Genomic DNA, 15255 nt, shown 5'->3' on the forward strand with positions numbered 1-15255 from the left:
GCTAGGGTGGATAAAACATCTGCTTTAGAGTAGTAATTGTATTTTTACTCATCCACTGACTTAAAATAGAGAGACCTTCTGTGTGAAGACTTGCAGCATACCACTGATCAGCTGACAAGACTGACAGAGGCCTCTAAGAAACATGATGCATTGCTTCAGTGTGCACAGCAAGACATAACAAAGAAAGAAGCTTTAATCCAGGAACTCAGGGAACAGGTAAAACAAGGAAATTCTTCTGATAATTAGCTCTGTGGGAGGGAGTTGTGGTTAATAATAGCTTCTGGAAAACGTTTTACTTGTAAAGTTTTAAAGTATCTTGTGCACAGTACTCCTGAAGAGCAATGATTCTTCCTGTAAAATTAAAGTTCACAAGCTTTTGAAAAAAGCCTAGGTAACTTCTAAGTATTTTGGAATATTTTGGTAATGGTATCTTGAGATTGCCTTCACCGTAAAATATTTTTGTAGAGTAAAATTACCAGTGCATATAATGACAAAGTAACCTGAGATTATATAAGCAATATAACCTATGGGGTTACTTTCTTCTCTGCTTAACACTTACCCACAAACATTACCATTATGTAATGGAGATAATTGAGCTCTTTATATGATGCAGACAGTGATTTGGAGCCTTTGCAGACCAAAAAGCTACATTAAGCCTTTACGCAAACTTCAACTCCAATTGCTATAACTGTCATAGTGCTAATTAATATATATTTGTGTTGGCAAACACTCTAGTAGGGATATGTTCTTTTTGAAAAGAATAATCCTTTCGTCATGTTGGCATATCCTTTTTGAGGAAATTGTTTAAATCTATATGCATAAAATCTTTGTAACGAGTCATATTTTGACAAGTAACTTTTACAAAGAAAATTCAGGTTAGCTACATACGATATATAATGTATGTATGCTTTAAAAAAATGCTTATATGCAACTGTTGAATGATTAACATTTATTAGGTAAATATATAAAACTACTGTGAAGGTGAAGTCAAAGGTAATCTAAAGTCACTTGCATACTTGGTTTCCTCAAAATAGAGATGGCTGCTTTATTTTTTGTGAGAGTTAATGAGCTAATTTAATTCTTGGGATTTCTAATAGTTGGACAGAATGACAGAAGAACTGGAGAAGAAGAAGAATGAATATGAATTAAAAATGAAGCAAATAGATTGTTTTTTTGTGGACTCATCTTCAGTAACATTTCCCCAGGTATGATGACATTCTTAAGAGGAAACAATTTCCTGATAATAACCATTAGAGTTCATTGAAAAAGACTAATAAACTTTATGGCATGGCTACAGACTGGAAGCAGAAATGACTGTATGTCTAAGAATAGTCAAATCCTACATACCTTTTTTGTAACTTTAATGTATTATTGATGATTTTTGTTTTAGAAATTTATTAACCTATGTATCCAATTAGTTAGTAAAGCACATAACCAATACATAAGAGAAGCAGTTCTTTACTAATAGTTTTGGACTTTTTTTCTGTTTTGCTTTTTAACTTGCCAGTGTCCAAAAACTCCCCCAAATTTTGATGTGAATTTGGCAAAAATCTTAGAAACTCATGAGCAAGAAATAGCTGATCGGAGGGCTTCTGCAATAACTCTGGAACACCTTGTACGTGAACTGAATGAAGAACGAAGAGCTAAAAATGATGAAATTCTGCGGCTCAAGGTACTAAGAGTTAAGTTCTACAGGCAATTTGTAAGGTTAAAGGAAGACCGAGTACAGAGTTCAGATTTTTAATGAGCTCTGCTTCCTACTATGTCCATTAATGCAGGAAGGCAGTTCTTGGTCTTGTCTTTGCCTAGCCACGTAACAAACAGAGACAACTTGCTTAAGACATTCGTATGTATCATTTTTCCCAAGGACTGAATGGCTTCCTGTTCATGAATGTCAGATGGTAACATCTTTGCTAATGAAACTGTTCTGACTTCTCTGTTCTGACTTCTTCAAAACCAAATCTGTACTGAAGCTGTAAATGGAAGGGTCATGCAGATCTTTGCCAGGTTTTTGTGCTTTTTTTTTTTTTTTTTTTTTTTACAAATAGTTTTATCTTCTGTTTTTACTCAGAAACATATTCACCCAAAAGTGAAAACAGAAATTTCAGTTTGCTATTCAAATAAACTATTTCCAATCTCACTTGCTTAGGAACACTTAAGTGAATTGGAGAACTTGCGTTTGGAAATGCAGATATTAGTGGAAAACAACAGGAATTTGCAGAGCCAGCTTACAGAAGCTCAGAGAGTAAGCAAGAACAGGTAAAATAAAATAAAAAACCTGTCTTAATTTGAAGCAATAAAGTACAATAAACTTAAATGTACAATTTTTATTTGAAATACAATCTTGTGTATTGCTCATGTAATTAGAGATTGATCCAGTCTTTTCTATGAAAATCCGTTACTGACCTGTGAATTGTATTGCCTTTAAATCACATATTATTAAATGCAACAAAGTTTTGTAAAGGAAATATGAAACAGAATCTAAAATAATTAGACAAGTAGACATTGCAGTGTATTTTATATTGCCACATTACTTGTGGAGTTATGAATTTTGAAGATATAAAATGTCCAAATGAAGTCAATGGAACTTTATGAAAAAGTTAAATGGAACCTGTTCTCCATCGATGTTTTTGAGGGTAAGGAATGAACTTTCTCTGAAAAGATGGCATGCTGCTGTTTACCTCAATGGGAGATTTCATAAGCTTCGGTTTGAGCTATAATCTGTACTATTTAATTTTGGACAGAATTATTTTTATTCTGTCTTGTCTTTTTTCTTGGTTTCCTTTCCAATCTTGTAAAGGATTAAATATCCCACTACTTTAAGTCTTGAAAAAAGAAATAACTAGAGTTATTTGCTGTCAATTAATATTTAATGACAAATCATCTTTATGGGGCAACTCAGTAAACAGTAACTTAAAACACCCGTATGCTAAGTTGAATTAGGAGTTGAATTTTCTTTGCCTATGAAGTTTATCAAAAACATCTCTGTGCAAGTGAGCACCATCAGGTAATAAAAAGTATACCTTAATCATGAAATTGGCCAAAATACTCAGTTACACAGTTACTACATTTCTGTTTTCGTTAGAGCACTGGTTTCACTATGTTCTACCCAAGGAAAATGTGATGTTCTTGGAATGTAAAAGTTTTAAACCCTCCTACTATTGTTTTATGATGATCATTATTCTGAGTCTGAACATGTATCAAGACAGCTACATACATAACAGCTTATTGAGATTAAACTGGTAGTTTTTTCCACTGATTTCCTGTGTTTGTGAAAATCTTTTCTCATTCTTGTACTTCCCAGTGATCAGAAACATATTGATGTTCAGCAACTCAGAGAGAAAGAGGAGGAGATTGCTGAAGAACGACGGGCCAAGGTACATTACCCTTTTCATGTAGTAGTTGCTGTTTCCCTGTTGTGAAATATTACTCATCATGTTTTCTTCTATTTCATGCCAGTAAAACAAACATTGTTTTTTAGTGAATTCTAACAGATACAGACCCTGGTACTCGCCTCATAAGTTTTCTGTCTTGGTCTAACTCCAGTAAACTGAGTGTCAGATTGCACAATAAGATAATGCAGATTCAGGTCACTAAATCTGACTCATCTCACTGAAGTTGGAAAGTGAAGATTGTGTCATTTGCTAACAGCAAGGCTCTGCCAAAGGGAAGCTAATGTCACAGTAGAGGTTGACATGGATCTCTCCAGCAGAGGAACCGCCTGTTAGAGCTATGCTGCATATGACTGAGCACAGACATTGCTGTGGGTCATTTGTGCTAGCATCAAATGGAAATGTGTGCATACAGCCAGGAGATGAATTTATAGTGAATGTTAGAGATATGAATTATTTGGTGGTAGGATGATTTTGATAAGTTTTTGGAATTAGATACTTAGCATCAGGTAAATAACAAATCATTTTAAATAGATACACATGCTTTAAGCATTATGAATGTAACTAATATTTTGAACTTTTACAGAATAAAGCAATGGAGGAGATGCTGAAAATGAAAGCAGAGTAAGTTGAATATTACTTACTGAACTGGAGACTTGTATTAAACTCATTAATACCAAATGTTATATTTAAGGAATAGAAGTCCAAGATCCGAAATTATAAAAGATACATTTTAGAAATGTTAACACTTCTACAAAATATGTCAAGTTTTTACTCCTTTTCATCAGTAGGTGGTGGTAGCACCTGTTACTACATTTTCTGAAAGGTTAACAGTTTATCAGGAAATACTCTGAAATAGGTGGAACCACAGGAAAAGCTTTGATTAGAAGGGACTTGATTTTGAATTTTTCAAAATGATCTACACTGTAGGGTTTTGAATACTTCTGTATGTGATGATTTCTAAGGACATTAATTCCTTTTCAGATGAAATTGAAATACTGTTCACTTCTTTACTAGCATTGTAAATACTTTATTATAAACTTCATTTAACTGTTTTTATGCTGTTTGTTAATTTTTTTATTTTTTTTTAATTTCAGCTCAAATAGGGAAAACTACTTATGAAAGTATTTCTAGACTGTATTTGCACTGACATGTAAAGAGTCCTAGAAATTCATGATCCACACCAAGGATGGATAGTAGTCAGGAAATAAAATAAAGAATTAAATTAGCTTGAAGATGCTGTTCCTGTTGTTCTTAGCCTAATCTGTATTGCTTCAGGGACTCATAGTGGCTGAATCTCTTAATTATTTGGGTTATTGCCATTTAACAGTGTGCTTTCTATGTTAATAACTTCTTTTAGGATGAAGATTATTTTTATGAACACAGTCATTTCAAAAGTAATTCATACTAATTTTTACTGAAGCCCTAGTCTTGAGCAGGGGTTATTTTACTATTCAATCCATTGCTTTTTCATACTTGTCTGCTCTTTGAAACGTGCTTTGTGATAGCATTACAGTGTCTTATACAAGCAAATAACGTATAGAGAGGAAAAACAGATTCCTTTTGTCATTGAGGAAATGTTTTGACAAACATAGTAAAGAATACTATTTTCATAGAGTTGGCCTTAAACATCAGGCTTTGGTGAAACAAAACTGATGACACTAAATATTATAATTTATACAATACTTGAATGCAAAACTACAGTTGTTCATATCAGTAGACGTGCTGCTAAGTTTGATAAGGATTGTAATATTCTGTGAGACTGATAGAATTAAAATATTTTCAGCAGACAAGACATCTACTCAAAGGGACAGTCCTTATTCTGTTATTAGGCCAGATGAACTTGGACATCTCTGTGGTGTTCAGAGATGTTTCTGAGCAAAATGGCATTAGGGAGAAGCTACATACAAAAAAGCAGTTTAGGGGAAACTTGAACTACAACAGAGTTCATTGGGCAAATTTAAATGCCTTAAGTGAATACCATAGTCTGATTCTATTTTCTGTTTCGTGAGTGGAGTTGTTCATCCTGGATTAAAAACAGCACGCTTCCCAAAAAGGTCAGCTCCAAAATGGCCTTGTTTAAGAGAGAGTATCAAACACAAGAGTTGTGAAGTAGATGTAATTTTTCCTTCTGCTCGCACTGAGTTCTAGGGAAAATAAATTCTGTCAAAAGAATGTCTTTAAAAGTCTGCTTCTGTGTCTGACACTGACATAGTATTTCTCTTGTATGCCATTTATGTTGGTTTTTCAATATTTTGTGATGCTTTTTTTATTGGCAGATTAGAAGAGACCAAAAATGCTCTCAGAATCAGGGAGAATATTTGTCTTGAAATGACACAGGAGATGGAACGAACTAGAGCTTTGGAGCTGAAAGCATTTAATGAAAAAGAAGAAATTAGATCAAAACTGGAGGAAACGTATGAAGAGAGAGACAGAATTGGAAAGGTGATATGTAATTTTTGTCTTTTATGGTAAAATCTTATTCAGTAGATGTAGAGCTGTTGCTAATTCAATAATATTATGAATTAGAATTGAATTAGCAATCACAGACTGACTCTGAAAATGTTTTGTGTAACAGATTAGTTATATTTGTAATGTTTACTGGTGCACTGGTGAAACACCAGTGGAACTCTGGGTACAGAACTCTGTTAAAGTTTGTAGTACAAATCAAATGATGCATTTGACCTTAAGAGGCATCTAGTGTAGCACCCAAGGAGACATTCAACAAAGATGTGTTGCCTGGACAGCTAACTCTTGCATCATATGTTACAACAAAGTTGAACGTTACTATGTTAAGCAGATCTAAAGGAGATATTTTGTCCGAAAAGGGAAGGAGAGTCTAAAGCAAGATGTACACTATGTATTTACTAATTACAGGAAATGGACTTGCTGAGGAAGCAAGTTAACACTCTTGCTGAGGAAAATGGGAAATTACTCGGTCATCAAAATCTAAACCAGAAGATTCAGTATCTTGTGAAACTGAAGAAAGATTACGCTAAACTTACTGAGGTAAGTTTCAGAGAGTACAGTACAGATGGAGTAATGATGTGATGTAGAGGACAGCAAAGTTCAAAACTTTCCAAAACATTCTTGCTCTTCTGTTTCAGAGTAATAGACACCTCTGAACTTACACAGCTGTGTAGGTCATGGCGGGTCTGCCTCTTCACGGTCCCCCAAACAAGAATTACCTTTTTACTTCCTCAAGTGTTCAAAACACTTGGACAAATAGTTATCATTTACTTACAAATATGAAAAATTCTAAATATCTTTTTTTCTGTTTTACAGGAGACTGAGAAACTACGAGTTGAAAATGCTTTCTTGAAAGAAACTAAAAGATTTCACATGTAGATATCATATAGATCAGCTATAATGACACAAAAACCTGCAAAACTCTGTGTTTCAAGTGTACAGCATAAGCAAAAGCCAGTTGTCAAACTTCACTCTTGCTGTTGAATGTTGTCTGCTGTACTCAGAACAATCAATTTTTTTTATTTTTTTTTTTTTTACTAGTAACAACTTTTAGTGAAGAACTTTACTTAACTAAGTGGGCAGCTTTCATCGACATATTAATACCTCCCTATTGAAGGGGTTCTGTAACTCTTTAAAATGTGATTTTTGTATAGGTGCTGCAAGATATGTCCTGAATTTTTTGTACTTTGTCAGGGAAAAGCTTTCTCTCTGGAAACATACTAGGACTCCTTATTCCTTCCATGCTTTTATTCAGGTCCCTGCTGAAATCTTCTGAAATGCTACTTTTTCTACCTGAGCTGAATTTTTAAAGGCATGATTTGTTTGATTTTTTTATTATCTTAAAGGAGGGATGTTTGTAGTGAGTTAAAATGAACTTGTCAAATTTAATAACTGTTAATACTTACTCATTTTCAAAATGCAAATTATATGCAGTTTGTTCAATAAAGGAGAAATATGACCATACTAGATTTGTAAATAAAACTGTAAATATATTTTGGCTTTTGTATTCTTCTTTCTCTATTTGAAATTAAAATGCTTTCAAAAAACTTTTTCTCCAGTGCATATCCTACAGTGCTTATATAAAAGTGTTTTGCAACACTTTTCTTATCAAACAGAAGATAAAAATGGTAAGAAATAGTCTGAAGCTATGCAAAACATTTTAGGAATACAGTATAAACTGCCTTAATCACAGTCAAGATAGGGAACTGTAGCAAATAACAAACTTATTAGCAGAACACAAATCTCTGATGTATATTGTTATAGTATATAGTAGTAACTATATATTATATAGTTACTGTTCTAGCAGCACGTTAGAATCAAGAGTGCTTGTAATCTGCTGGAGAGCAGAGTGAGGCCCTCAAACCTGTGCCCTGGGGGTGTTTGCTGCAACCCTAGAAGATGGCAATACCCAACCTGCCTAAGCCCAACTGCATGTCCTGGGGCATTGACCTCCGGCTGCTTTAGGGTTAGAAAAGACCTTCAACATCATCTGGTCCAACAATCTCCCTACTATCGTCACCCATGTCCTTAGGCACCATGTCCAACCTTTCCTTGAACACCCCCAGGGACAGTGACTCCACCACCTCCCTAGGCAACCCGTCCCAGTGCCTGACTGCTCTTGCTGAGAAGAAATGTCTCCTAATTACCAACCTAAACCTCCCCTGGCACAACTTGAGGCCATTCCCTCTGGTCCTATCACTAGTTATCTGCCAGAAGATGCCGACCCCAGCTCCCCACACCCTCCTTTCAGGTACCTTCAGAGACCAATAAATCCTCCCCTGAGCCTCTCCCCCAGACCAACCCCCCCCCAGCTCCCCCAGCCGCTCCTCAGGCTGTACCCTCGCAGACACCACCTCCGTGCGCCCCGGAGCAGCGCAGAGCCCAGCCCTTTCCCTTCCCTTCCCCTTCCCCTTCCCCCCTCAGCTCCTCCCGGGGCCGCCATGCGGGCGGCGGTGGCGGCGGCGGCCGCGGGGCTGCTGGGGGCGGCGGCGGCGTCGGCGGCGAAGCTGGCGCTGGGGGCGAGTCCCCTGAGGGGCGCCGGAGGCTGGGTAAGGCAGCAGGAAGGAAGGAAGGAAAAAAGGAAGGAAAAGCAGGGCGAAATGGCCGCCGCTAGGCCCCTCCCTGCCGGCAGGGCTTGCTGGGGCTGCCCTGCCCCATGCCTTGGATGGGAAATGCGGGGCTGGTGCTGGAGAGCTGCGGGAAGGTTGGCTGGAGGAATGAAGAGCAAGGCTGCTAGGGTGGGAATGCACTGGGGAGCCTTCTCTGTGCAGCCTTGTCCGCTCGTGGCAGGAGCTGTGAGGAGGTGGAGCAGTCAGCTTGGCTCATCCGATGTGCTCACTTGGCTGTGCACGGCGATGAGCTGAATCACAGCGGGGTTTCTCAAACCACACTGTGCGAAAGGTCAGGTCGGGCTGCTGGCCTTTCACCTTAAAAAGTGTTCGGTGTCCTCGCCTGCACGAGGTGAGCTCTAGGATAGGCACGGCGAAGGTGGAGATGCACAAAACGTGCTGGGTTTTGAGAGGTGCTGAGGTAGGCAGCAGGAGCGGATCCTGAAAACAAACTGAGAAGACCAGGCAAAGAGCAGGGGTTGGTATTCATGTGGCAAGTGTACATTTGGACTTGAATTTCAAAGGAGAGCCCAGAACACAAAATATATCTGAAAAAAAAATAAATAAATAATCCAGCCCTGTGTCAGGATAAAAGAAAATCAACTTGTGTGTTTATTGGAGATGGTTAAAAATAATAATAATAATAACCCCTCCATACTCACCCATCCTGTAGATCCTTTCTGATATATCAAAATGATATAGGGAAGGGAAATGAAAAATTTTAAATCCTGTTACTCTCTCTGATCTCTCCCCAAAAGATGTTGCTCTGCACTGACAGAAAAGCAGAGCGTGGAATTAAATGTGATCTTTTTAGAAGGTGGCATGAGAAAGTGTGTCCATGAGTGTTGCCAGCAAGTCAAGGGGGGTGATCCTTCCCCTCTGGTGAGTGCTGTGTCAAGTCCAACTCTCCTCAGTACAAGAGAGACCCGGAGCTACTGAAGGAGGTCCAGCCAAGGGCCACAAAGTTGGTGAAGGGTCTGGAGCACCTCTCCTTTGAGGAGAGGCAGAGGGAGCTGGGACTGTTCAGTCTGAAGAAGAGGAGGCTAAGGGGGATCTCATCAATGTCTGTGAATACCTGAAGGGAGGGTACAGAGAAGATGGAGCCAGGCTTTTTCTAGTGGTGCCCGGTGCCCAGAGGCAATGGGCATGAACTGAACACAGGAGGTTCCTTCTGAACACCAGGAAGCACTGCATGGGTGAGGGAGCGCTGGTACGGGTTGCCCAGAGAGGTTGTGGGGTCTCCTCTTGGAGATTCAGAAGCCCTTTGAGCATGGTCCTGGGCATCAGCTCTAGCTGACCCTTCTTGAGCTGGGAGCTTGGACAAGGTGAGCTCCAGAGGTCCCTTCCAACCTCAACCATGCTCCTATTCCATGACTGTTTTGTTTTTCTGAACAAATTGGTGCCTCCAGTTACTTTTCAGGTCCATTCTAGGCAATGATTATGAACTAAATTAATCAGTCCAGATGTAAATCTGACAGTTTCAGGTAAATGGCAGCTTTCCAAGTAGCTTAAATTGTACAGGACCACATGTAAACATTTCAGAGGGCTTGCTGCTTGCTTGACTCCTATCCACTTGCTACGAAGGCATTTCTGCAGAGCAGCCACAGACAAACAAAGGTTCAAGTTCTGTGTTTGAGGAAGAATACAGGAATCTAAAAACAGACCAAGCGAGTAGCCATCACTTGTACAGTACGGAACGTGGCAGCAAATGTTAAAAAATATATTAGTGTTTTGATGTAGAGTATCGGGATACTCGACAGCAGCACAAGGATGGTTTTCCAGGTCAGACGGATGTGTTGTGGCGGACCAGCCTGAGAGCGACCTGACCACAAGGGGTCATTTCACTTGAACAAAACCTTTTCTTTACTTTCCCCTCTGCCCTGCCAAATTCCATCTAAATTTACTTCTGCCATTTCATCAGTGTTTCTGGATTATCTGAAATGTACACTGAAATTAATCTCGTCTTAGAAAAGCAATCAGAACAGTAATCTTTGACTCACTGGGCTGGCTCTGCTGAGCCCTTGGCAGGGGAGGAATTACACCTCCGTCCTTCCTTGTGGGGAGCACCCGGGGATGTTCCCATCTCCCCACCTGTGTGCCACTGCAGTGACCACTCCTCTGCCTGGGATGCGGAGGGACTCGACTCCTCTGGAACACCTTCCTTCTGGGCCTGTGCCACCTTCAGAGCACGCCGCAGCTGATATCTGTGGCTCTGGGACAGAAGTTGGGTTGTGGGACAGAACAATGGGTTGTGGGTTGCTTGTGAAGATAGCATAGCTGCTGTGATGGAGGGAGCCAGCTTTGTGCCACCACTGGTAGACTCACAGAGTAATTCAGGTTAGGCAGGACCTCCAGAGGTCTCTGGTTCAAGCTCAGTAGGGCTAACTGGTTGCTCATGGCCCTCTCCAGTCAAGTTTTGAATGCCTGCAGGGTTAAAGAGCTCATAATCTCTGCTTCAGTGTTTGGTCACCTTTGTTTTTCCCGATATTGTATCAACATTTCACCTTTTCTAACCTTGACTTGCTGCCCCTTGTCAAATCACAACAAACCTCGGAGAAGAGCTTGGCTCTACCTTCTCTACACCCTCTGGTGGGTAGCTGGAGATAGTAACGAGATCTTTATACCCTAAGGCCCTTTTTCCTAACAGTCAACCATGGTAGGCTCTTTCCGATCCAGAGCAGAATATACTGAATTTAGGTAGAACATGGAGAATTTTCTTCCTATCTTCCAAATCTACCAACCCACGTGGACACGCACAGGTGCAAGGTAGCACCGCCCGTCAACCCAGGCAGAGCGTGAGGCCAGGAACAAGGAGCCACCACAGAGGTCATCAGGCAAAGTCCATCCTGTGGCGAACCATAACATGGCAGCTGGCTTCTTCCTCAAAGGACAGGTAGCGTGTGGGCACGGCTGGCCCTGTGATCCTTCTAGGCAGGGTTTGACAGGACGGCGGCGTGTCGGGGCGAAGGGCCTCGTGCCGCAAAGGGCTTTGCAGGTGGGAATTGTTCGGGAGTGTTTGCTGTTGCCCTGATAAAGTTGGAGGCCTTTGCCACCGAGGTGGCCAAACACATGACCTCCGTGGGGTGGGGTTAGCTTTGGAGAGCTTGTGCTAGCGGTCGAGCGGGGTTTTCCTTTATGACCTTTTCCTTTAAGGCTGAACCCGCTTCAGAAAGCCCTGTGACCTGCCCTGGCTCATGGTTAATGATGTCTTCTTCTGGGCAGGAGCACAAGGTGGCTGGTGGCCCCGGTGGCCAGGGTGGCTGGCACAGGGAGGGCACAGTGCAGCCCTTCCTGCGGGGCAGGTGCCACCCAAGCCGTGTTTGCGGGTGGCTTCACACCTCCAGTTCCGTCTGCCTCGAGGCTGATCCCACCGCGGCCTCTTGTTGACCGAGAGAGGCGATGGGCCGTGAAGGCATGATCGCTATGGGCTGAGGCAAAGCCTCGCTGTTCCTCATCGCCGTGTGCTCCCTGCGTGTTGGCAGGAGTTGTTCTGCCTCTGGCTTCCTCCCCTGGTGCCACAACACCCAGGGGCTACGGAGGTGGCCACAGCTGCAGGAACTGCGGATGTGGGGGAGATGGCAGATGGTAAAGGCTATTTAAGCAAAACTGTGTCCTTTTTCCAGACTGAGGCTGTTATATGTCTTGTCAGGTCATCTAAGGACCTTTTTCTCGTGAGAACCTCGTTGGCTTTGAGGGCCCTAGGGTTCAGAGGTGGTTTCATGCCTATTAAATGCTGGCGCTCTCAGTAAACCTGCTCTCTAGAGAGCACGTAAAATAAGGCACAAGGCCCCTTAGCTCTCACTTTCCTCCCAGAGGACCCCGATCTGCCTTTACTGCAGCAGGCAGGCAGGTCAGCAGGAGGCGGTGAGGGCGGGTGGTTTGGGCCTGCACAGGACTCAGCCCAAATACACAGCAGACAGAGCCTGGGCCATACGCAGTGCTGGAACATGCAGCATCTGCGTTCCTCTCTGCAGGGGTGAATTTGACCCTTTCCCATACATCTGGTGATGACTGAAGGGCATTTCACTGGATTGTGTGTGAACCAGCTCACGAGGTCAGGAGCTTTCTGGACTTTGGCTGCTGGTATGACAGCCTCTATGTGCTGTCCCGGCTCTTCTCAGTTTATAGTCTGAGGCTGGATTCACAGCAGGACGCCTCAGACACACTCCATCCAGAGCTGTTTTCCTGCTTCTGTTGTCTTCTGTGGCTTAATGTATTCATCTCTATGTGATACCATCTGTAACTCAGTTTCAAGCCCATGCCGTTTGGTTTTGCTCCAAAGTGCCCATGAGATAGCGAGGCTGAATAAGCACTCAGTAAAAATAAGCGGGTTTTCCCCTTTTGTCCTGCAGCTGCCTGTGCTGCTTCGTGTAGGCTGCATTGGCTTGGTGTGCGCCTGCAATGCAGTCATGTGGACGGTCTTTGCAAAAGCCCTGCGACTCTCCTCCTCCTCGGCTACTGCCTCTGTGACAACAACAGCCTCCAACTTCATCTCTTCGGTAAGTAAATTCATTTCCCGAGGTGCTGGAGCCTAGAGGAGCACAGTGATGTGGGAACGGTGATGCTGGCTGCAAAGGGAGATGTAAGTATCCCTGCAGAGGCAGCTGTGAAATAATTAGATCAGCCCTCAGCTGCCGTACCTGTTCTTCACACAGAGGCTATAATATTTTCAAGGGTGGTGCAGGATGAAGAGCACTGCTGCCAAGAACCATACCTTGCAGCAGCTGTAACATGTAAAGAAATTTTCTAATTGCCAGTGAGACTTTGGGCTGGGAGCACTGTTTTGTTTTGCTTTTGCTTTAGTGAAATCTCACCTGTGACAAGCCAAAGCCACCCTAACTGTGTGTGAGGACGCACTGTCTCGAAGTGACAGCAGGAACATTTTTGACCCACAGGTTTTTTTCTGCTTGCGTTTCTGTCTCACAAGCTGTCAATCTTGTTTCTGTATTCTAACATTTTGCAGCCAGCTCACAACCTTGTCCAAAATACTCTCCAATGAGGGGGGCTGTGTCTTTATGGACTGGAGTGGAGACTTGGTTCCTGAGAGGTGCTGGCAAGGCAACAAAGTATGTGTGCAGCTACCAAAATCCTGGTTGGGGACCACCATCTGGCTGCACTTCCAGGCTGGGTGATGCAGTAGGTTGTCTCCAGCATCATCAGCAGCTATTTTTTAGTGGTGGTGTTTTTCCTAGGCAGGCTCCCCCAGCTGAAGTCCCCACAGCCCTGGGGAGGAGCTGACAGCACAGAGGGCTTTGGGACAGCTCAGCCCAGCAAAGCTTTGTCTTTTTCTTTTCCTTCAGGCCATCCTGGGCAAGCTTCTCTTTGGGGAGACGTGGACACCTGTGTGGTGGGTTGGCCTCGCCATGACACTCTGCGGCCTCTTTCTGCTGCACACCGCTGCGCCCCGACCAGTGCCACTCCCAGCGGAGAAGAAGGAGACGTGAGGGTCTTTCCTCCTTCTCCATTTTCAGCCTGGATAACACCTCAGCTGTTGCCACTGCCAGGTCCTAATCTGATCCTCACCCCATGCACTTTCTCCTAATTCAGCGCTGGAGCCAGCCAGGCACCTACAGACTTGCTAACCCCCTTTGCACGCTTCTCCATCAATTTGCAAAGTCATGCACATTGCATCTGCCGTGTTCAGCCCGTGCAGCCGTTCCCAGGTGCCTGGTGGAGGTGTGGGAACAGCGACTAGCTGGGAGAGAGCTGATCAGTTCTGAGTCAGTCGTCTGGAAACCGGAGCCAGAGGCTTATCAGCCACCCCTCCTCTTCACACCCTGTGGTGATGGAGCCTTCCCCATTCAGGGACGGAAGGCAGAAAGTAAACATGGTGCCTATGGAAGGTGCCTGTGCATTGGTACTTTTCCATAAGATGAACTACCCCAAAATGGAAAAGCAAACAGAATTTTGTGCTGAATGCTGCAGACATTTCTACTCTGCTGGTGCTGATTTTCCTTGCTGCCTCTTGAAGAGGCCCCGTGCTTGCCCCAGGTTCCCATTGCCTGGAAGATGTTGGAGCATTCCATTAATTCCTTCAGGTTCCCCTATCACACACACCTCTTAACTTGCCATTTACATCTGATGTCCGTAATTCCCGCTCTCCCATTCCTGACACGTTACTCATTGTAAGGTTGCTTTTTCCTTTAACTTCTTGACCAGCACTGATACTTTGATTGCCACTCCTGGTTTCTATAGGCCAAACTGTAATTTTGGGAGAGTACATGTGAACAGACAGCTGTTTTCATTAAGAGTGTCCATGTTTGACGCACCTCCCTCCCCATTTAAGCTGACAGTGGAAGTGGAGTTTCTCAGGCAACATTTTTTTACTCCTCTGGATGATACTGTTTTCCATTTGTGTAATGTAATTAAATAGTTCATTGGTACCCCACTCGTGCTAAATTTTGGGTGGATGATTGCTCTTCGTTGTCAGGATGACAACGTATGCCTGTCAATACATTACATGTGTCAAGAATCATCCTTTCTAAGGTGTTGGCTTCTTTCCCTTGCCCGCACATGCTTGTCATCCTTGGTAATTTTTTATTGCAATCCTAATAAAGAATCATAATGATGCCTAAAAATGTATGCATCATGCTGGTGATACCACTTGTTTGCTCTGGGCTTGCCATGCTGTCCACGTCTTCTTGTAACTGCAGAAGGTGAGTCACGGTTGTGGCATGTGCAGAAAACCCAAGGACACGTTTGTGTGAGCCTCATTATTGGAACCTGCGAGGTTTGTCGCAACTGACAGATTGGCTCCGTGCCCAACAGGATTGTAAAAATAGACT

The 15255-nt window shown here is 42.6% G+C and overlaps 2 protein-coding genes across 2 annotated transcripts in view; both read left to right on the top strand.

Moving 5' to 3' along the window:
• The window catches only part of KIF15 (kinesin family member 15), a 34728-nt gene extending 27374 nt beyond the window's left edge, over positions 1 to 7354 (top strand). The window contains exons 27-35 of the mRNA XM_038174076.2: positions 70 to 216; positions 1098 to 1205; positions 1508 to 1672; positions 2150 to 2259; positions 3305 to 3377; positions 3979 to 4016; positions 5672 to 5837; positions 6270 to 6401; positions 6678 to 7354. Coding sequence (XP_038030004.2) covers positions 70 to 216; positions 1098 to 1205; positions 1508 to 1672; positions 2150 to 2259; positions 3305 to 3377; positions 3979 to 4016; positions 5672 to 5837; positions 6270 to 6401; positions 6678 to 6740 — 1002 coding nt within the window. The 3' untranslated portion in view covers positions 6741 to 7354. The remainder of the gene's footprint in view (positions 1 to 69; positions 217 to 1097; positions 1206 to 1507; positions 1673 to 2149; positions 2260 to 3304; positions 3378 to 3978; positions 4017 to 5671; positions 5838 to 6269; positions 6402 to 6677) is intronic.
• Positions 7355 to 8250: 896 nt separating this feature from the next.
• On the top strand, positions 8251 to 14053 carry TMEM42 (transmembrane protein 42). The gene is made up of 3 exons (XM_027451157.3): positions 8251 to 8410; positions 12823 to 12969; positions 13771 to 14053. The coding sequence occupies exons 1-3, from the start codon at positions 8303 to 8305 to the stop codon at positions 13912 to 13914; spliced, it is 399 nt and encodes a 132-aa protein (XP_027306958.3). The 5' UTR covers positions 8251 to 8302; the 3' UTR covers positions 13915 to 14053.
• The last annotated feature ends 1202 nt before the right edge of the window (positions 14054 to 15255 follow it).

This window comes from Anas platyrhynchos, chromosome 2 (assembly GCF_047663525.1).
Source record: "Anas platyrhynchos isolate ZD024472 breed Pekin duck chromosome 2, IASCAAS_PekinDuck_T2T, whole genome shotgun sequence".
NCBI classification, from domain to species: Eukaryota; Metazoa; Chordata; class Aves; order Anseriformes; family Anatidae; genus Anas; species Anas platyrhynchos.